Genomic DNA, 22478 nt, shown 5'->3' with positions numbered 1-22478 from the left:
ATGAGTCAAAATACAGTTTATTGCATGATTAACAATAATAATTGCAACAAAACACAATGTGGTCAGACAATTATCAGGGAAGCTGATAGCGAGAGGACAAAGGGGTCAGTTGTCCCAGGCCCAAGGAGCGAGGAGCGACCCAGAATTAGGTCTTCATAACATTGTACGTTTCAAAGGGAGCCCTTTTCAGATGACTTTAACCCGGGCCCAGACAAAGCCGTCATCAGCCTTGGATATATTACACACAAAATTAGTTCCCAAGTGTCACACAGAAAGAAGAACGTCTCTGTGCTGTGCGGCGTGCGCCAGCCAATCGAATAGCAATCGCTAAGAGTCCGATTGGCCACAGCAGGGCAGACTTCCTGCTTTTCCCTTCACGTCCTCCACCGTTTCTCCCAGAGCGTCTCCCACGGCCCTCAGGTCGCCGCGGCGACGGGCCAGCTCTCCGCGCGCCTCCTGCAGCCGGTCGTTGAGCTCCAGGAAGCGCCGGCTCTGCTGGTAGATCATCTCCACCTCGCTGGGGGTCGAGCCCGGCTTGGCATCTAGACAACAACACAATGAGGACAAGAAGAGGTGTGAGTTAGAGCATGACACAGGAAGAGGTGTGTGAGTTGAGGCTGAGGATTGTGCACATCCCACGACAAAGGCTGGCTGTAAGTTTGGAGTGAGGAGTCGATTACATTTTGGGCACATTGGGCAGTCATGGGTGAGCGGTTAGGGCGTCAGACTTGCATCCCAGAGGTTGCAGGTTCGACTCCCGACCCGCCAGGTTGGTGGGGGGAGTAATCAACCAGTGCTCTCCCCCATCCTCCTCCATGACTGAGGTACCCTGAGCATGGTACCGTCCCACCGCACTGCTCCCCATGGGGCGCCACTGAGGGCTGCCCCCTTGCACGGGTGAGGCATAAAATGCAATTTCATTGTGTGCAGTGTGCAGTGTTCACTTGTGTGCTGTGTCACAATGACAATGGGAGTTGGAGTTTCCCAATGGGCTTTCACTTTCGCTTTCACATTTTTGTTGTAGCACATGTCAGGGTGGTGCAACCACAACTAATTTCACTATTGTATGGATGAAATTGACTCTTTGTTTTCAGTGTGTATTATCTAAGAAGCATATTCATCGCCTGCACTTGTGCTTGCAATAATACTTTTCTCATTAATTTGTGGGAATTTGCTGTGGTTGTTCCACGTGATATCTGCTACTAAAAAGTAATTGACCCATAAATGAATGAATGAATGAATGAATGAATGAATGAATGAATGAATGAATGAACAAGAGACAAGAGGTGCAGCATAATCACAATCATGAATGAATGAATGAATGACACACATCAAAGCAGGTAGGTTTTGTTTTCAGTACAACACGAAGGTTACGACACACTTCTGACATCAACACAACTGATGAGACATGAAGACACGAAACTGACACATTTTTTCCAATATTTGATACACTTCATATAGACCTTCTAACACACATAGTAGGCCATATAAAATCTGCACAATGTTTGCCTCTTTTAATGCTTTGTCGGATAGGAATGGCTCATGCAGGCCAGGCACTTCACTGTGAAGCCAGAGGCCACAGTAGGCACATCCCTTTGGGCAGCTGCGTGTGTTGTATTTTTAAGTCCTTCATAAATAAACTTGTCTTGAATTGATGCAAGAGCCCTATAGGAGAAACCACTATCTCTATTAGGAGCCAGAGGGTATGGCATGAATAATAGGCTATGGGAGTGCTATTAGACAGCAGCACACATAAAGTGATCATCTTTCCCCACGCATGTTTTGATATACGCCAGACTAGATTTGTGAATGGAGTTTAGATATGTTACATGACTATCACTCTTCCCTTGTGATGGAGTTGAGAGAGAGAGACAGAGACAGAGAGATCAAGACTGAGGGGAGTTAACTTAATTCCAGCATGCTACTTCCAGTGTTTGGGGAAAACTGATGCATTGCATCAGCTGTTGAACAATCTCCATACCATATGCTTTAAGGCGTTCAAAGGTGTTCATGGACCACTCAGACTGTAGATTATGTTACACACACGTGCACATCGGTAGATTATGTTACACATACAGAAAACTCACCTTGGCTTTCGTCTTGTGAGATGGTGAAGACAGGGTCATTCGGGTATGCTCGGTTGATATCTTCTACAATCTGCTCCACAGAGGGCGGTTCTGGTCGACTTGGCAGAACCAAGCGCTTTTTGTTTTTCGAACCCATGATTACCTGCGAATGACACAAATTTAATCTTTAAGACAGAGCATAGAGCCTGATCAGATCCTACTACTAATACAACAAACGAGCATAGGCAGGGAGGACTGACTGCACGTTTGTCAAAAGCCCTTTAGTCCATATGCATGCGACAGGTCGTAGCAATCATACTAGGCAAGGCTGTAGGCAGTTAAATACATACTACACATAGCAAAAGTTATGTGCTTTACAAAGCAATTTAGTGCTCACCTCTCATATGGGTTAACTATCCATCATCGTCTTCCACGAGCGACAGTGCTAGCTTCTTCACTTTGACATGCAGACAACCGTCTCTTATCAACAAGTCAGTTGCTGTAATACAGGCTGCAGCTGAACAGTCAACCCTAAATACGAAAATAAAGGGTAACAGGGGCACAGTGACATAGCTCCTTACATTCCTAAAGAAACAGAATATCTGTTTAGGAGTAAACAAACCATAGCTTCCACCCAACGTACACGTCGTCCCTTTGCTCAAAGCCAACTACGGGATACCAGAAGGGACAAAACGCGAGAGAAAATAGAAATGAACGAGAAATGTCGAACATGCCCGACTGTGAACGAGAGAGACGAGTGAAGAATGACATTTTTAAAAGAACCTCTTCCTCGCACTAGTTAGTTACCACACTTGATTGAAGTAGGCCTAGTAATGATATTGCAAATCAAAATAATCAATTGGCAGCAAAAGCAGAGAGACGAGAAGAGAGTAGGCTATTTATTCGAATCTCTGACAAAAGTGAGGCCTGTAGGAGCTGTGTATTATTTGTTACAATTTCCAAACAAACAAGGCCATTTGTTAACTCAATTCATCATTGTGTCCATACATTTCACTGCTTATGACGCTGACACACTTAATTTAACAGTTTTGGGGGGGGGGGGATAATTAACCTCTCCCCCTCCTCCATTTACCATGAGTGGTAGCCTACTGTGCCGCCGCACTGCTCCTTGGGGCGCTATTGCACGGGGGTGAGGCATTAATGCAATTTCATTGTGTGCAGTGTGCACATGTGTGCTGTGGAATGCTGGCAATGGGAGTTGGAGTTTTACTTCAATTTTTTCACTTGAACGTTGCTGGGTTAAGATGGCACATTTACATCACCAAATTGACCTCTAGAGGTCACCAGAGGTCAGGGAAAACTCAGCAAATTGCAGATTTGATATTACCTGACTCTTGCCATGTGATATGCTCTCGCATGGGAACGCCCCCGCGTGACGTAGCTGAACGCAGCCAGATGATGTAAATCAGGTTAGATTTGATAGGCAATTTGGCAAAATAAAACTGGGAGCCAACTGTGTCAAAATTTCCTGACGGTGTCGAAACTGTACTTTGGAATCAGCCTAGTCTACATTAGGCCTGTCCTGACATGGCATTTAGTAGCATGTCAATATTGACCAAGAGGCCTATAGTCTTTTTATTTTTTTATTTTCTCTTATTGTTGTTGAGCTGAATCCCTCTTAACGTACTGTGACGTACTGTGTCGAATTATGGGAGGCATACGCCTTTTTGATTATGGTGGAGGGGCAAAACACCTCAAAAATAATGAAAATGTTGATAGTTGTCTTCCATCGGTTTGTGCACACAATTTCAGTCATTACAACATTTATTGTACAATTTTGACCTCCAATGTTGAGCTGAAGTTGGCGCCTTTGGTTGGTTATAAGATGAAAATGAGCAAGTCAACGTGTTATAATATGTGTATACACATTTTGGAAATAACTTGTGTGCTTATTGAAATATTTTCCAAAATGTTAGTTTTCAAAGGGGGTGTAATCATTATTGGTGTGCACTGTAACGAAGTGTAATTATTATATAGATGCCTTGGTAATACTTAATTGACATAACATATGTATGACATAACAGGGTCATAACAGCGTGGTAGCGCAGTCATGCATGTGTCATAAACATTATGTCAATGTCATAAACATGTTATGACTTTTGACATTGAGTGACATTCGGTTATGGTATTAAAAAAAACAGTCCAAACAATGTCAGCATTTCATGACCAGGAGGTAGGGGTATTGTTGCGCTCTAGATGTTGCAAAAATTAACTAGGTGCGTGGACCCAAAAGAAGTACAATGTAAGGTAGGAGCAGGTTCGCACACTAAACAAGACACAAAGGTCAGTGCTCGAGCACTGAGAGCACTGATGATGGCAACAGCCTGAAACGTCTGCTCTACCCTGCTCTAATAAAAAAAACTCCTTGTGCTTGACCTTTGTGTCTTGTTTAGTGTGCGAACCTGCTCCTACCTAGCATTTCATGACCAGAAAACTTTTATAACAGACATTATGTTTATGACATAATGTTTACACTGTCTGTCATGTCATGTATATGATGGCATTTTCAAGCAAAGTGTTACCACCTTGTTTCTTCACAGGCTGCTGTGTCTCCCTTGTACAGCCTATGCAAACGGGCCCAGTACAACACATAAAAACTTGCAAGATGTAAAGGTAAAACTTTTATTTTAGTGACACAAAAAAACACATTTTCTGTTACATAGGTAAAGCAACAATAAAGAATTTGAAACTAAAAAATTGGCTCAAATATGGACTATCCATTTGTACTACAGTGCAAGGGAACGATATCGATTTTGGCCTATATTATAAAATGTTCTTTTTAATCAAAGTAGAGGATGTCAGAATATAATGTCAGAATCTCATAACTTAATTGGCAAAGTTTTTTTCACAAACCCATGTGAATAAATACCTGATTTGGTTTGAAGTCAGCTGAGCATGATTGTCAGCATACTGCTTGAAATATCAACAAAATATCAAATATGGAGGACGTACACAAAGGAAAGTATCGTATCACCCACACGCACAGGCACACACACACATGTGCACACACATACATGCACACACACACACATACAGTACGTGACAGGATAAGAGTGTATCAGTAGTGCATATGGCTGAACAGGAAACTGTGCACATGTCCAGGGTTGAGCTGGGGGAGAAATAGGGCCCGGGCACTCTTGGCTTACAGGCCCCCCTCATAATTTGCGGTGCAGAACTGCCTCACCGGTGGGTCCCACATTTTTACATTTCTAAAAATAGGGGCCCACGAGGGTGTGGGGCCCACCGGGAAATGCCCGCTATGCCAGATGGCCAGTTCAGTCCTGGACGTGTCCATGTTCCTTACACCCCCTGTCAAATCTTGGGAATAGGGCTAGTAGCAGGGCTCTAAATTCGCACCAGCCAACTGGCCAAATGCTAGTGGAAAATCAGCTTGACTGATAGAAAAGATCAATTTACTAGCCACTTTCACCCATTAGTGAGTGTGTGTTTGGCTAGTAAAATTAGCATCTACTAGCCATTTTGGCTGGTGATGAAAAAAGTTAATTTAGAACCCTGGTTAGTAGTAGTAATGCATATACAGAATCTGTCCATTCTGGAGCATCTCTGGTCACTTCATGTTGTGCTGGTTTGCAAGATGCTGCCATTGAACATCTCAGAGGAGGAAATGCTGCTGGTTGGTTGTTGTGCGAAACACTCTTCCTGTCCAGTAGCCAATCACTGACGCTTCGGGTGATTTCCGTCTTCATCTTGGTCCACCGAGGAGCCTGGGAAGGAGGGAAGGGAGATCAGAGATTTGGTATTTACTACAGATCAACTTTGCAATCAACTCTAGTCCAGGTCCTGCCACATGCCAGTGTGCTCATGTGGCCTGTTTCCGCTCTTCGAAAGATGGCAAGTGAGGAGAGGGAGATGAAGAGGAATGGACAGAGAGATTTATTGCCATAGAAAGGCAAAGTGCAGTCACATATGACAAAGCCTTATGGTCCAAATGTGTCCCGTTTTAGAGATATTGCTATGTCAAATTTGCAGCAACTGCAATATCCAACCTAATGCCAATCTTTCAAGGGTCTTTTGATTGGTTTCAATGTTGGCGTAGTTACTGCCCTTTGCCTTTGTAGGACAGTTTACAGATTTAATAGACTTACCACTTGGCCCGGCCTCAGTCTAGGGTAGAGCAGGCATGAAATGGCAGAGAGAGAAACACATATAGATGAACTCATGCACAATCAAAAAGAATGAATGAATGAATGAATGAATGAATGAATGAATGAATGAATGAATGAATGAATGAATGAATGAATGAACGAATGAATGAATGAATGAATAAACAAATAATTAAAGATGTCTGTTGGTCACTTGGGCTACTGGTTCACTGCAACCGTGTTTTTATTGCTTTCAAATGATAGTGTCTTATATCATTGTTCACTTAAAATGGAGAAAAATACACACTCTAGAGCTGAATTTCATGACTTATTATACCACCATGTCCACAAGCAGACATGTTTCAGCCATCATCAGTGATTTCATTGCTCAACCGCAGCAATATCTGTCAACGCCTTACAACAAAAGGCCTGTCCAGAAGCCATGTGGTTGTGTTTTGCAGGTGCTATGAAAGGGTTAAAGTTTGGAGCAGGGTTGGCATCAGCAGGGCTCAGGGAGGCTCAGAGTTGGAACACCTGCCAAAAGGACACAAGTCTGGGTAGGGTAGACTAATCTGTTTGTGACTGCCTGGGCGTTCTGATTTCACTGGCATTTATTGGCAATCAATACAGCGTTGAGACCAGGGCCAGATTAAAGCACAGGCTAGATATGGCTACAGCCTAGGGGCCCCAACCTGTCAGGGCCCCTCCCATTGGCAAAAAAAGAACAAATTGCAAAATTACGTCAACATGCAATATTGAACATTTAGAGAACAGTTGGTAGATATTTTCTGCTTAATTCCTAGCTCGTAATTATGACACATTTTGTCTATGTGCATTTGTTGTGAAAAGTGCCTTCCAGGGGGCCCCACAGCAACATGTAGGCAAGGGGCCCCAGGCCATCTTAATCCGGCCCTGGTTGAGACTAAGCTCTCAATGCTGGCATGAATTCCACAGTGGAGCACATTAACAGAAATTCTAGGACACCATAACAAACCTTGTTCAACAGAACGGATGTAATCTTATATAATCTTTGGAAAAGGCTACTATACTTTCAGACCCAAGCAACCACCTGTGTTATGTAATTAAAATGTGGTATTCTCTCATTGCTGTGCTAGTACGTTGTAATGGACTTCAATTTCAATTCATCCAGCAAAACTGTAAGTAGGTGACACTGTAGACACTGTAGAGAAGTGGCACAGACTTACACTGCAACATATACTGCAGGTTTTGCATAACAACTTAACAGTGCTACCGGACCAATGCAGCATCCGTTTCTGTTGGCAGAATGAATGCCATATCCCTGCACAGCACATAGAGTGATGAATGCCATATCCCTGCACAGTACATGGACTGCATTACTTTATAAGTGGTTCTCAACATTTTTTTGAACAAACTCCCCCTTTTCCCCCTCATAAGCCTCCCAACGCCCCCTTGACCTCATCATAAGCCTTCCAATGCCCCCCTTAGTATTGGAAAATAAAAATGACTAATGCCCCTCAATGAGAACTAAGCCACGCCCCCTCTCAACTGTATCATTCTCAATGCCCCCTTGGGTCTCCCCAACGCCCCCCTGGGTGGCTGTAGAGCCCCCCGTTCAGAAACACTACTTTGTAACTTACCCACACAGCTCTTAATCTCTACATCGAAGGAAGCAAAGCATTTACTGTCCAAACAAAGGTGTAGGCTATGGATAACACAAGGCACAGGGAGTCTAAGGAGTATAGAGGAAGAGCAGGACAGGACAGACAATATAGCCTCTTTTTCTACTGGAGGTTTTCTCGTAGGCCTACAGCTCAACACAACGCGACTCGGCCGCCACTTTTTGCATTTCGAATAAGCACATCACAGCTCAATCTTAAAGCAAAAAGTGGCAGCTGAGTCGCACTGTGTCGAGCTGTAGGCCTACCAGAAAACGGGCAGTGGTAAAGAGGCATATGAAAACACTACTGTATTGCAATGCTACTGGAACACACCAGTCATGCAAACATACAAATCTAACAGGGATGCTGTTACGATAATCAACACACACGGTAGCTACCACTTACGGTACATGCAATGGTACATTACTATACTGTAGACCTCAGCAAGTGTCTCAGTACTGGTACAAGGTCGAGGGGTCACTATAGGGTACTCACGTGGGGAGGGGACGACGATCCAATTCATATTCACCGTATTCTGTACTGTACTGTCAACTATCAAGCTTTCTGCTGTTGTCATTTTGTTTTCCTGTCAACTGCAGGTGATAACACAGAGGCAGCAGCAAGAGAACTTTTCATCTTAAAGCTATACTGTGCCATTTTTTGAAATAAGCTTATTTTACACCTCCCCCTGAAGTACAGGAGAAAGGTAAAACTCAGTTATTTAAGTGAAGGCGACGTGTAATATGAGCTTATTTACCAAAAATGGCACAGCATTGCTTTAACTAATGTAGTCAATGTTGCAAACAGAAATAAAATGACAAAAATGCCAAACATGGCGCCGGCCTTGTTCACGAACAGAATCAGGTGAATAGGCTACATACAATGTCGCTACAGTAAGGGGTGCTTAAATGATAATGGCTCTTACTAGGGCTGAGGATCAATACAGAGTTCCTAAAATGATACGATTGTGATACACTAAAAGATTCTCAATTCAATATCGATATGAATTACTTTTTTTAGTGGTAAGTATCAATCTCAGTATTGTTTGTTTGTGAAATGACTGAAAGGATAATCAAGTAATTTGCATGGCAATACTTAGCCCACCTCTGTGTGTGTGTGTATACAGTACAGTACATACAGTACATAGTATATACCTAAAGTATATATTTGTTCCTTATTGATATTGATAGTATTATCGTTAGGCCTATGTTTTCAATTTAACAGCATTGTTTTCACCCAGCCCTAGCTTCTACAGTGGCGGTACACAGATGTGCTCACGGCACTAAGGTTAAGGAGTTATGGCGGGTAATGGATGAACAGACCAGAGGAGTACACTACCTACTAAGCTGGTTCAGGACTAAACCAGGTTAAGTTGTGAGGTAAATCATCTAATAGAAGACCCTGGAGTCCTCATTTTCTTGAGAAAATGAGGACGCCAGGCTCTTCTATTAGATGATCTATACTAAGAAGCGGGTTCAGGAGTAAACCACGTTAAGTTAAAGGGGTATGCCACTATTTTGGGGCTTAATACAGTTAAAATCGTTGGCTGAGGTTTATAAAGGTGGTAAAGTGTCTTATGTTAAGCATTGTCTTGCTTTAAGACAAGTTAAAAGAGGGAATATGTCGCTAAGCTAGTGAAAGTCAATGGATCCGTGTAGCATTGTAGCATGCTACACGGATCCATTGACTTTCACTAGCTTAGCGACATGCTCTCTCTTTTAACTTGTCTTAAAGCAAGACAGCAGCTTACATGAAAGATAAGACACTTTAACACCTTTATAAAGCCCCAAAATAGTGGCATACCCATTTAAGAGGTTACTCTTGAACCAGCTTCTTAGCATAGGCCCCAGTATTTGGCTAGCACATACTGATTCTGAGTCCAGTTGGGTTATGTGGGCTTTTGACGTCGTGCGCTTCATGCCATCCACAGGCTGCACCTTGTTCTTCACCAGAGTATGAAGGACTACGACAAAGCAGGAAAAGCAAAAACAACATGAAAACGTACACACACATGTGCGCACGCCCAGACACACGCATGCGCGCACACACACACACACACACAGAAAACGTTTTCAGTCCTGCAATAAACACATGCTCACTACCTGTGTCTCTATAACACACGCACATGCACACCGAGCACACACACACACACACCGAGCACACACACACACACACACACACACACACACACACACACACACACACACACACACACACACACACACACACACACACACACACACACACACCATCCTTTCTGCTGAAGTGTACTGAGTAGGTCTACAGTTATGTGCATACACGATTCCACATGCGCGAACTCTTTCTTAACAGTCTCACTCACACAGTAGGCTACACATATACCGTACATTGGACACACATGGGAGGACACAGGGAGCAGTACACAACAAAGACACCGGAGGATCACAAGACAGTGGCAGCAGCGTAATATCACACTTCCACATGCTAACAGCTAATGGTATATTTAGCACAGTTTTGCACCGTAGTGTAGTAGCCTTTACGTCCATTTACGTCTATATTGTATCGAATATGAGTTTGTCATCTAAAGTCACCTTGCAGCTCACTGTGGTAAATAGTAATATCACATAAATATCACATGTGATATTAACGCTATCCAGTCAACTAGAGGAAGACATGTATGTTGACAAGTTACGTCTTTCTATCATCGCTACATTACAACAGCACATGTTAATTCTAATATCACATGACATGTCTATTGCGATATTAACACAAATTGCCCTGACCAGTGTGGGACGATGTAAATAACCATAACCAAGATATAAATAAATTACTATTCATATCCAAATTTGGTGTAATTGAGGCCTTCGTCCAAGCTGCCTTACCTACAGGCAGGGCTCTAAATTAACACCGGCCAACTGGCCAAATGCTCTTTCTGTTTGTCTGGTTTGGCGGGAAATTTTGTTTGACTGGTAGGAAAAAGAACTTACTAGCCACTTTGACTGATAGTGAGTGTATGTGTGGATAGTATGATGTGACAACTAGCCAAATTGGCTAGGGATGAAAAAAGTGAATGTATAGCCCTGCCTATAGGTAAGGGCCCTGTGTCCTACAGAAGGACCCTGCCATGGTCACAATACGGCTCTCGCTGTCCTGGCTCTGAGAGTCTGCTCTTCGTCTAGCCTTAGTGACAAAAGTAGCTAAAAGTAGCAGTACAAGTATATAAACTATATGAACCCTAGCGGCAGATTGGTCTAGGGTCGCACCATAGGTAATTGTATTTTGTTCTATTCTACGATCAAAACACTGTGTGTATCAAGTCTTTTTTTCTTTTTGAATTTGTTATGGTGGGCTTCGCAGGGTAGTGACATGGCTGCCCTGGTGTATCACATGTAGTTTGAATGCCAACTGCTGGTTTAAAAAAAATGATTCCTATGGGGTGACCCAAGAACATAGACTTCATTTTACAGTCTGGCTTGCTAGGCTATTTTTAAAAAGTAGCAGTAGTAGTAGTAGACAGTCAGGACAAAGGAAATCTGCACAGGGTCACTAAGTTCTCCTCCCCTCTGTCCCTCTCATCCTCCTCAATTATGCTATTTGTGCTAGTGCGGCAATGCTTATCTGTGCATTAAGATGTCTGACCTTAGATTACTGTGGGAAGGGAATGCAGTCCTGTAATCCAGACCCTAGGGGGTTCCTCGTAATCCCAAAGGTAGTGTGTGTGCCATCATATAATCCCAGGGAACACACACACACAGACTGGCCGGTAACAAGAGGTGCAGACTACAGCACAGACTTCTGGAGATTGTCTAAGATTAGTAGACTGTGGGGTGCTCAATTAACATGTGGATTGTTGACTCAGCAACAGCAATAGCCTACACAAATCCTACGACAAACATCTATTTGTAACATTTGGGGGCTCGTCCGGGATTTCTTGTCTCCCTTTTGAGAAGCTATCGGAATGCCAAGACTGACATTCATGCGTAAAATACTTGGATTTACTAAAAGATGATGCCCCTGAAATTCTTGTGGGCTTTTTTTTCTTGTTTGTATCTTGTGGCAAACTTTTCTAACTTTTATGTTAAGTAAAAATTGAGCACCCCACATTTACACCAAACCTCCACCCCATCCTTTCTCCACTCTCGCTACAGCAACACGTCCATGTATTTGGTGAAGACTGGTGGATGGATGGATGGACAGATGGATGGATGGGAGTGGAGTGATCCTACCTTCCCCCAGGTGACTGGATAGAGACTTGTATGAGGACTGCCAGGATTTATGTGCTTCCAGGAGACATAGTATCAAGTCATATGTATCAAGACACAATTAACCTTCTCCTGTGTGTTTGTATTAATACCAACGATGAACTATGTTGTACTGTATGGATAATATTAATGCTAACATATTCACATCATGTTTACAGTGTAGGATAGGTGGACCACATGACACACAAAAGGGTTAATGGAAAGACAAACTGTGTGAGTGCTTGTGTGATATAAAGCATGGAGGAGCAAGTGCACTATATCAGAGCAGCTGCCACTGTCATTCTAAAATGTTAGAACATTTAGTAAACAAACAAATCTGTTCATGCAGGTCTTCTTATTGAATGTTAGGAGAATACATCCTTCCTCTCTAGGGTCACAAGTTAAACCTTAAATTGTTGTAAGTGTGTTCAACAGCTCTCTAGCCGGCTTGTAGGCTGTGTGTTGTTTTGTTTTTTTAAATAATCTTTGCCGCTTTACATATGAGCTGTGCTGCAATTACTGCTTTAATTCTAATGCACAGAGGACAAAGTTTGCTGGCTATATTAGTAAGGTAATTTAGGCTTTCTACAAGGAATGATTAACGCAAAATATGATGCAGGACCATGCATTTTCATTTTCTTAATATCATTTATTAAGTTCATTAGGTTTACAGCTGACTTTTCATTTATAAGATGGATGTTTTAGAAGAAAACATGAAACAAACAATTTGCCAAGTTGAGAAAAAACAAAGGAAAAAAACGAAGGCAAACTGACCAGCAGTCAGGACTTGGACTTGTTTAGGAAGAACCCTAATTTTCTAACATTGTAGTTGACAGAGTTCGTCAGGAGGACTTGGACTTGTTTAGGAAAAACCCTACTTTTCTAACATTGTAGTTGACAGAGTTCGTCACGGATTTAAACTTGACTGTGATTGATCCTGCATCATTCTGCGAGTTAACTTCTGGCTTAGTCCACTGGAGCGACGCCAGCTCCGCGTCTTTCCCGTACGACAGAACTATCTCGGTGGTTTCTGTGATGTCGTCATATTCTGATATGATCTTAGTAGTACCTTCTCTGGTGACGTTCTCGGCCGCGCTCATGGCCTTGCCGTGGATGTCGTTGACCATGTTGTCAACCGTGGCCTCGTGCCGCAGGAAGATGGGACGCACCACGCGGCGGTAGAGCACCTGGGAACCGTTCCACTGGATAGGAGCCATGCACCACAGCAGGAACAGGCACTGGGGAGAGAGAGAGAGGGGGGCAGAGAAAGAGAGAGAGAGAGAGGGAGAGAGAGAGGGGGGGGCAGAGAGGTAGGGAGAGGGAGAGAGGGTGGGCAGAGTGGGGGAGAGTTAAAGAGAGGGAGAGGGCGTTAGAGAGAGATAGATAGAGAGAGAGAAAGAGAGGGAGAGGGGGGCAGAGAGAGGGAGAGTTAGAGAGAGAGAGAGAGACAGACTTTTATTGTCTCCATGGGGAAATTCGTTCTCAGCACTATCACAAACTTGTCAGAGCCAGTAGCATATAATAGACATCAAATGACATCAAAAACCATTGAACATCGAGAGATACTAAACATGCAATGAGAGAGAGAGAGAGAACAACAAGGACAAGGACATCAATAGAACATAGAAAGAGGTAAAAACGGGAAAAATTGCCATTAGGCATTTTTTTTTCTGCAGTTTTGTGCCCATAGAAATCAATGCAATTTGTTGAAATTGGGCGGAATTTAGCGCATTTTGGCGGTTTTTGATAACCTTTTGGACAGGATTTGATCAGACACATCTGGCAACACTGGGAGAGGAACAAGGGCAGATACAACACTACTACTAACACACTACACTACAACACTACCTTTAAGAAGGTGGGTCTGCACACTGCCTGATAAAGATTTAGGGTGATCGAAACGTTGCTGTTTTAATGTAACAAACTTTATTTTTTTGGAGCTTATTCCGCAGTGTGCAGACCTACCTTCTTCAACTGTCTGACACTTTTGTCTAGCACCTGCAACAAGTGACTTTGGATGTGCGCACCCTACCCAAAACGACGACAGATGCAAGACTACTACCAGCAAAATACTGAGCACAGGACTGAGCATGTGGACTGATGGACTAATTGGCAAAATAGTTGTCGACGCTGTCAAATACAAAGTGGTGGGCTCAAATGTAAGTCTGGGACAAAATTATGGACCGAAATCAATAAAAACAGGGACTGAAATTTTGCTTGCACACACTTAATAAGTTAACAAATTAACAAAGCCACGGAAATTTCACCAATGCTCATTCCCATCATAGATAGTTCAAATGTGCCTGCACATATTCTACTGTATGTGAGTGGGAGATTCTATTACTGTTGCACTGACAATGTTGCCTGGGCTACCTCATACTGTGATTACCATGACGCACAAAATGTTATATGACATATAGATGACATATATTAACAGGGTATGTGGGACAACTGTAACGCACTAGAAATTATCTTGTGGGCCAAATAACCTAATTACCATAAAATAGCTGTGTGATTTAAAGGTGCACTATGTAGGATGGTGAAGTATGAATATTTACTAAGAAATAATATTGACAAGTATTACTAAAGTGGCGTCATCACAATGGCAGACGTGGAGAAGATCCATCTTTTCATGTATGAATGTCGTGTGTCAACTGGAAGCTTTCGGGTTCAAGCCCTGCTATGCCCCCATAGCATTGCCGTCGAGCAAAGATGCTTAACCCCAATGTGCTCCCGGCGGCAGGTTGGAAGCTTGTATGGCAGCCAGTGTTACTGGTGAATGTGAAGGCGTACATTACATTACATTACATTACATTGCATTTGGCAGACGCTTTATAACCAAAGCGACTTTCAGAAAAGGACATAATCAAGCCAACATCACAAGCAAATACAAAGTGCACAGGAGATATACAGAACAACAAGTGCAATTACAAAGAGGGGTTAGTTTTTTTTTTTTTTTTTTTTTTTTTTTTTTTAAATAAAGAGGAAATAATGAGAACACACACACACAAACACACACTCACAAACTAAACAGAGCACTCACAAACTAAACAGAGCACTGTACATTGTGCAGTGCTCTGTGGAGTGCTTACAGGAGTGGAAAAGTAAGTAGAAAAAGTAGAAAAGTCTACAATAAAGGCCCTACAGTAAATGCAACCCATCTACCATTTAAGTAATGCCCAGATAAGGCTATTGAATTTCTTTTGCTGCAGTTTAGGGATTTCCCACAATGACCTTTTCCTCTCGTCGTCTGCATGTTAAGCAAACAGATTATGGCGTTCTTAGCTGTTTGTAGTCTCTCGTTGCGAGATTGTAATGTAATAATGCAACAGTGTAATTAGCACACAAGATTTGGTCAAAATCCATCGACCTGGTGAAAAGTTATCACACAAACAAATAGTGAGCAGATGCATAATGAAGTCTATTGTCTACTTTACTCTCCTCTCATGTCTTCCTTTCCTGTAGCTATCTCTCCTCTCCTTTCCTCCCTGTATTCGTGGGAGATGCATAACGTATGTCTACTTAAAGGACCAGTCCAGTCAATTTCAACATACAGTTGTAATGCTCACACTACCCTAGACCTGTCAGTACCTGAGATTTTTTTTCCTTCTTCAGCCTTTTCTGAGGTCTTGGTCATTGTAATAGGGGCAGCACTTTGTTTATATTTCAAAAAAACATTTTTATTCATTCCCAAAAACACCCGAAAGGTTATACAACATCAGCAGACAACTAGCAAACAGCGGTACCTTTTGGGAAAATATTTAGAGTAGGCCTATGTTTTTTTTTTGTTTTGAATGTAAATAAACGCTGCCCCCATTAGAATAGCTCATATCTCGGAAAGGGCTTAGCCGAAAAATGTGCCATCATCGGGTACTGACAAGTCAAGGGTAGCGTGAGCAATACAACAGCATATTGAAACTGACTGAACTGATCCTTTAACTCTCTCCTCTCCTTTCCTCCTTCCCTGTAGCCACTGTAGGACATGCATAACAAAGTATGTCTATTAAACTCTCTCATTTCCTATCTTCCTTCCCTGTCTCAGTCTCAGCTTGTAGTCTCCTGTTGTGTACCTTGCAGACATAATAGAAGGGGAACCAGTAGAGGAAGATGTCCGAGAAGAACTCTCCCAGACTGAAGACGCCGTACACCACCCAGTACGTCAGCCATTTTGTGTCGTCCTCCTTGTCTTCGCTCTCTATAGCTTTGATGCTGGAGTACAAGTGCAAATCAAACAATAAACAATTTATGCAAGGCACTGCGTCCTTTTTGAAACACTGAGTTGAACATTAGGGCCAGCACCCTCACCGGTTAAGTATTTAAGAGTGACGCCTGCTCCAAGCAGAACAATTGACTTTGATGCTGGAGTACAAATTTAAAAAATAAGCTTTATAATGCATTCAGCTCAACCAAAGTAAAGAGAAACTGGGTGCCCATTCCGTCAGAAATATTCAAAATAAAGGAGACACGTCAGCACTCCTAGTTGTTTATTTCATTGTCCGTCAGATGTTTCGGTCTGAAGTCATAAGTAATATTTAACAACTTGTTCATTGCCATTGTGATTACAGCATATTTATAACAGGAACTTGTCACGTATTCATTTTTTTGCTAAAAACATTCAACTGCATCCTTACAACATTGCTAAGACATCAACAGGAGCCTGACATTGAAGAAGGTTAAGACCGAAACGTCTGACGGGCAATTAAGTCCAAGCAACTAGGAGTGCTGTCCTGTTCCCTTTATTGTGATGCTGGAGTACACAGAGACATGGCAGAGTTCTTACTCAGGGTTAAACTTTTCACCCCTTAGCACAGAGCCTCTGTTATAACCTTATTGTCACCAAAATTGCAATGACCTAGTGTCAATCTGTTTCTTAAGGCTCTTGGTGATGTCATTATAATATTGTTGTTATGGTGTACCGGTAGTTGAATGTTTTCAGCAAAAAGTGAACAAGTGCCAAGTCCCTGTTATAAATATGCTGTAACCATAATGGCATAGGGGTCAGCTGCCCCAGGCCCATGGAGAGAGAGGGCCCTGAATTGGGTCCAAAACAAAAAATAAACTAAAAAAGTAAACTAACTGTCAACAAACATTGACATTTACAGTTGCTTATAATGGGAAATGAGTGACTGAAAGTTACGTACATGCCCATAGTGAACACAGTGCTGTTATCTAACATGGAAACTTACGAATAGTATGCGGGGTAGACAAAGCCAATGAGGTTGCATATCAAAGAGGCTCCATATCCGTACACCAGGTATAGTCCAGTGAGAGATGTGGCACCTGCCGGGGAGAGGAGACGAGATGAGACGAGATGAGAGGGCATAACATAACAGTAGTCAAATTGCAAGGCTATCTATGAGGTCACCTACCGTACGCCAGCCTCAATCCACACAGATACATGGGCCAAATGCAAATAGGGGCTACACAGTGACATTTTAAGTTACTGGAGTGCACTACATAAAGTATGCAAACTGGTGACTTTATGACTTTATAACTTTATATACAATAGCTCACCTAAGTTTGAAGACTGAGAAAGCGTCCAAGACCATTTTTCGTAAGACATTAAGACACTAGTCCACTGTCGGAGTGACATGAGAGTCAGGTTACATGTTACTGCAAGTAAATATTACATGATGCTTTAATCTGTTACGACATGGCCCCTGTTAGAAAGTCTTTTCAATGGCTGTTACAGCGTTCCACATTACATACAACGTACACATTATTTGCCTACTTGCTTTAATGTCCTTCTGAAATTGTTTTCAGCTTATCCTTTGATATTGCACATACATGCAACCAGGGCTCTAAATTAAACGTTTTTCATCACCAAATAAAAGGGCTAAGATATGTTAATCTTTCTAGCCAAACACACACCTACCAAAGGGTCGAAGTGGCTAGTACTATAAGTTGGTGTTTTGTTTCTACCAGCCAAACTCACATTTCACAAATTTTGTATATAGTGTATTCAGTCTATCAAAGGATAAGCTGAAAAGAATTTCAGCATGTAACAATGTTGTTGTTGTTGTTGTTGTTGGGTTGTGTCTGCATTGGCATGCTTGACTTCAAACCAAGACTAAACAAGAATCCTGAACAGTGATGGGGTGACGAAGAGATGGGGGAATCAACTGGGTCAGCTGGTGCAGGGGTTCCCAAACTTAACCATGACAAGGCCCCCCATATACCGGTATATTCCAACCAAGGCTCCCTTAATTACATGCATCATGCCAACACTATCTTTTTTGTGCACCGCTCCCCCTTTCACAACCAGTTTAGGTTTGTTAGTAAGTACCGCCAAATAACGATGATAATAGTAATGATATTCAGAGATAGGCTACAATAGATTAGGCTATTATAATGCAGTTCTTAACTAAAGGGACATTGTTAAGCTTATTTTTTGTCTATTTTGATGTTCATTATATTAAATTAATTTAATTATTAGTTAGTTTGTTTTGCTATACTTTTCCTTCCAACTTGCTGCGGCCCCTTAGCACCCTCTCTCGACCCCCCCCCAAAGGGTCCCCGACTCCCACTTTGAAAACCACTGAGCTAGTGTACGCGCCAACCGGGCACAGGCCCAGGGGGGGGGGGCAAAGATCCCAAGGGTACCAAGACAAACAGATCCCTGCTGCCACCTCCACCCTCTTCCCCATCTAAGAGTCATGAACAGTGATGGAGAGATTGGGGAGCATCAACCGGGTGGGTTAGTGAACGCGGCACGCCAACCGGGCACAGGCCCAGGGCGGGCAAAGATCCCAAGGTGCCAGGACAAACAGGTCACTCTCTTCCTCAAGGAGAACGCCAGGTAAAAACAGATCCCTACTGTCTCCTCCTCAAGGAGAATGCCAGGTAAAAACAGATCCCTGCTGTCTCTTCCTCAAGGAGAACGCCAGGTAAAAACAGATCCCTGCTGTCTCTTCCTCAAGGAGAACGCCAGGTAAAAACAGATCATCACAGCCACCCCCACCCGCTTCCCCATCCAGGGAGCGTGTCAGGTAAAACCAGATCATAGCAGCCACCCCCACCCTCTTCCCCATCCAAGGAGCGTGTCAGGTAAAACCAGATCCCTGCTGCCAGGTAAAACCCCACATTATCGGTCCAGATCTAGACATTTTTTGTCACGTTATGGCACTTTATAGCCTACCTTAATCCATGCTTGAGCAGCATTCTACTGTGCAAACCCTGACCCCCTGCACTTGAACTTGTGCATGTGTAGACGTCGCAGACATGACATTTTGGCGACCCGTTATTAAGACTCTCCAATTGATAGCCTATCGTAATCCATAACCCCCACTTGAACCTGCGCATGTAGACGTCGCAGACATAATGCATTTTGGCGAACCGTTAAGCTAGATTTATGCTTCGCTCGCATAGAATCTGCGTCCGTCCGTTTTCTGTCTATGCGAGTCCACGCCCCCCTCTCAGAGGCTCTGCGCCCGTCGTCTAGCGCCTCGAAAAAATTCTAACTATCCGTCGGACGGACGCGGAGTACGCAGACAAAAAGGCACTATGATTGGTCGTCTCGCTACTTCCTTGTTCTGTTCTTGTGGCAGCGCAATGCCCGTAGTTTGCGAGAGCAGAGCTGTATTCTGTTAAAAACGTTATTAATGCCTTGTGTGTAAATGTGTGTAAATACACGAAGCTAAGCTAAGTAACAAACAATGCATCAGTTGAACACTCGTGGCACAATGCCTGCGGTTTTACTACCGTTCCTCCACCGAATGTAAACACACATCGGCAGAATCAACTGTCTTTACATGCTTGCATTTTCTGCTCGTGAAAACAGACTGGGTATGTCAAATAATGATACCACTGTATTGCCTTTGCAATTTGTGTGAAAATACCTAGCTAACCGGGATAGAAAGCAACATTGCTTAATAATGACCGCAGTGCTTACAATGTAGTGAAAGTAGCCTAATCGCGCAATTTCAAATGTGGCTGGCAACGAGACCTCGGACCTCGCAGAGCTCGCAGATGCATGAATACAAAATTGGTTCGTGGCCACTCCCACGCGACTTTTCACGCTCGCAGTTGCTGAAGTCTAATCTGACCTTTAGTCTGGCAGGCTCTCCAATGCGCGGCCCCGGTCAAGAGAGAGCGGGTGAGTCACTCACACTCAACAATCCATGTCACGACTGATTAGCTTACGGCCACAGGGGTTGGCATATCGTGTTCGTCTGGAGGCCTACCACTCGGCATCTTTAATAGACCCCTGTCTATCAATCTATTGCTTCCATTGATTGGTTACTAAATGATACATGAACAAGCCCCTCTGGAACTTCTGGGATCATATGGGTGAAGTCGGCATCCTGGTGACCTCCTCTGTTCCAATTATGAGTAGGCCTAGTCTAACACAAAATTACGCAGGTCTCAGAACAGATACCAACATTCATTTAAACATGTTTCAGATGTACTGTATATTTATTAGGTATAGGCCTATCTAGCAGTGTAATCAGTAATCTACAGCACACGTGAGAGAGCGTGCTGCTAACAAAATCCGTCCGTCAGCGTCCAGCTTCCGACATAACCGCATTACCGCCTTTTAACTATTTCCCCATCTGTTACACCGGGATTATGGCGTTTGGTTTGCTAAAATGTTATAGGTCAGAATTGCAATGGGAACAAGTGAATTTGTATAGTGAAAATACTAACTTGGATTCACGATAAGGCTTTGCATGATATGGAAGAAGCCGGCATCAGAGAAGGAAAACTTACCAACTGCGAGATAACGTTTCTTAATGCCCGTCCACTCTTCTACCTTGGCCAGACAGTCTGTCACAATGTTTTTTTCATTGAGGAATTTTTCAGCGCGGTCTTTCAACTTGTTTAGATAAGCGAACATCTCTGAAAATACCGACGGCATCTAGTGAAAAATGACGGATTTTTACTCCACTGACAGTAGGCGCTGGTGCGTACCAGCTGGTCAATCCGCTTTGGAGAGAAACACCGGCGCGCGCGGTGCGTCAGGTTGGATTCGGCCAGGGGAGGGAAGGATCATCCGTCGTGTGACTGGCAGTTTAGAAGCCAATAAGAGCCAATCGCCTACTCAGGTTATGTGCCTTCATGGAACAATATAGGCTTACCCAACGACCTGGGTTAGTATTTCACTCACTGTATAATTTCATACAGTTTCTGGACACTCTGGGGAATAACATGGGTGATTATGAGCAAGCACAAAGCAGGGAGCATACTTTGCATTCATGCACGGTATATTATGGTAGACCATATACCTGCATTTCACTACTATTATGCCCATGACATTATGTTCATAATTTTACAAGAATAAATGCAAGCAATGGGTGTATTTTTTAGGTGTGGATGGTGGGGGCATGCCCATACCACTTTTGAGATAAACCTAGCTTGTCCCCACAATTTTTTCACAAACATAATGCAAAATTAGCACACCTGCTGCACAATAAGCCATATTCATATCCCCACCACTATCCAACATACACATAAACCTTTGCAAGCAGGGTCGACTCCTGATGTAACCACTAGATGGTAGTGCGTAGTCGGTCACCTGTCTGCAGTGCATTCTGCAGGTGTTGCCAGCGGTGTGGTTTTCAGAACTTGACAGGAGCTATTTGCAATGATGACTCCAAGGAATTTCCTCCGTGCGCTACGTTTACTGACAAGTTCTCACATGCTGTGGCGCGCTCCAGTCCAATACTACCCAAATGGCGTGAACGTTTCTCGCTCCTGTGTTATGGCTGGTCTAACGTCAACGTGGAAAGTATCTTAATTTACCTGAAGTAAGAAGATGAGAGGTTACCGGGGCATCAAGTACACATTATTTATCTGCTGCTACATCTTTTGGGTATGTGAATGCGTCTTAGACATGGTTTGTCCTTAGGGAACATCCCGTAGGCTACTTTCCTGGGAAACTTGTTTAGTCCATTTTGGATATGAATAACTTTTTTGCTTACATATTCTTACAATAATTAAATTCATGGCAAAGAACTGGCTGTTGTCAACTGCAAATTATCCCATCTAACTCATAACTGTGAATATAAAGGCGAGTTTTGTACTGAGCATTAAATTGTTGGCAGGCTTTTGGCTTAGGAGGGAGGTTTAATGACCAACATAATGACTTCTGAATAGCCTTGAGTGGCAAATTTACCCTACTTCTTGTTTGTCAGGTTGCCAGTGCTGTCTTGATTGCGGTCGGAATCTATGCCAAGATCGCCAAAGAGAAAGGTATGACCATGTGCCCGTGTTGTTGAACCTTGGATAATCCGGACACTTTGTGGATAATGCCTCTTGATCAAATCAAATAACTTACAAACAACACTACAAGACGCTTGTTTATAATACGCTATAATATAATATAATATAGGCCTAGGCATAATATAATATAATATAATATAATATAATATAATATAATATAATATAATATAATATAATGTAATATAATATAATATAATAGGCCTATAG

The 22478-nt window shown here is 42.9% G+C and overlaps 3 protein-coding genes across 4 annotated transcripts in view; 1 reads left to right on the top strand and 2 right to left on the bottom strand.

Moving 5' to 3' along the window:
• On the bottom strand, positions 1-2747 carry c6h19orf25 (chromosome 6 C19orf25 homolog). 2 transcript variants are annotated; one of them, XM_063200031.1, is made up of 4 exons: positions 2689-2740; positions 2464-2597; positions 2088-2229; positions 1-542 (listed from the first exon to the last, which is right to left on the bottom strand). In XM_063200031.1, exons 3-4 carry the CDS (start codon positions 2221-2223, stop codon positions 328-330), a joined length of 351 nt encoding a protein of 116 aa, XP_063056101.1. In that variant the 5' UTR covers positions 2224-2229; positions 2464-2597; positions 2689-2740; the 3' UTR covers positions 1-327. The 2 variants fall into 2 exon arrangements, with proteins under 2 accessions (XP_063056101.1, XP_063056100.1); XM_063200030.1 differs by having other exon boundaries at positions 2464-2747.
• A 3015-nt stretch (positions 2748-5762) lies between these two features.
• On the bottom strand, positions 5763-20886 carry reep6 (receptor accessory protein 6). Its single transcript, XM_063200378.1, has 7 exons — positions 20760-20886; positions 17237-17330; positions 16121-16259; positions 13120-13288; positions 9699-9793; positions 6194-6212; positions 5763-5812 (listed from the first exon to the last, which is right to left on the bottom strand). The coding sequence occupies exons 1-7, from the start codon at positions 20884-20886 to the stop codon at positions 5763-5765; spliced, it is 693 nt and encodes a 230-aa protein (XP_063056448.1).
• A 918-nt stretch (positions 20887-21804) lies between these two features.
• The window catches only part of zgc:113223 (uncharacterized protein LOC541424 homolog), a 20650-nt gene continuing 19976 nt past the window's right edge, over positions 21805-22478 (top strand). Inside the window, exons 1-2 of the mRNA XM_063200565.1 lie at positions 21805-21861; positions 22184-22241. Of these exons, the coding sequence (XP_063056635.1) occupies positions 21805-21861; positions 22184-22241 (115 nt within the window). The remainder of the gene's footprint in view (positions 21862-22183; positions 22242-22478) is intronic.

This window comes from Engraulis encrasicolus, chromosome 6 (genome assembly GCF_034702125.1).
Source record: "Engraulis encrasicolus isolate BLACKSEA-1 chromosome 6, IST_EnEncr_1.0, whole genome shotgun sequence".
In the NCBI taxonomy this organism is placed as follows: Eukaryota; Metazoa; Chordata; class Actinopteri; order Clupeiformes; family Engraulidae; genus Engraulis; species Engraulis encrasicolus.
This window is presented reverse-complemented; position numbering and strand designations above follow the sequence as displayed.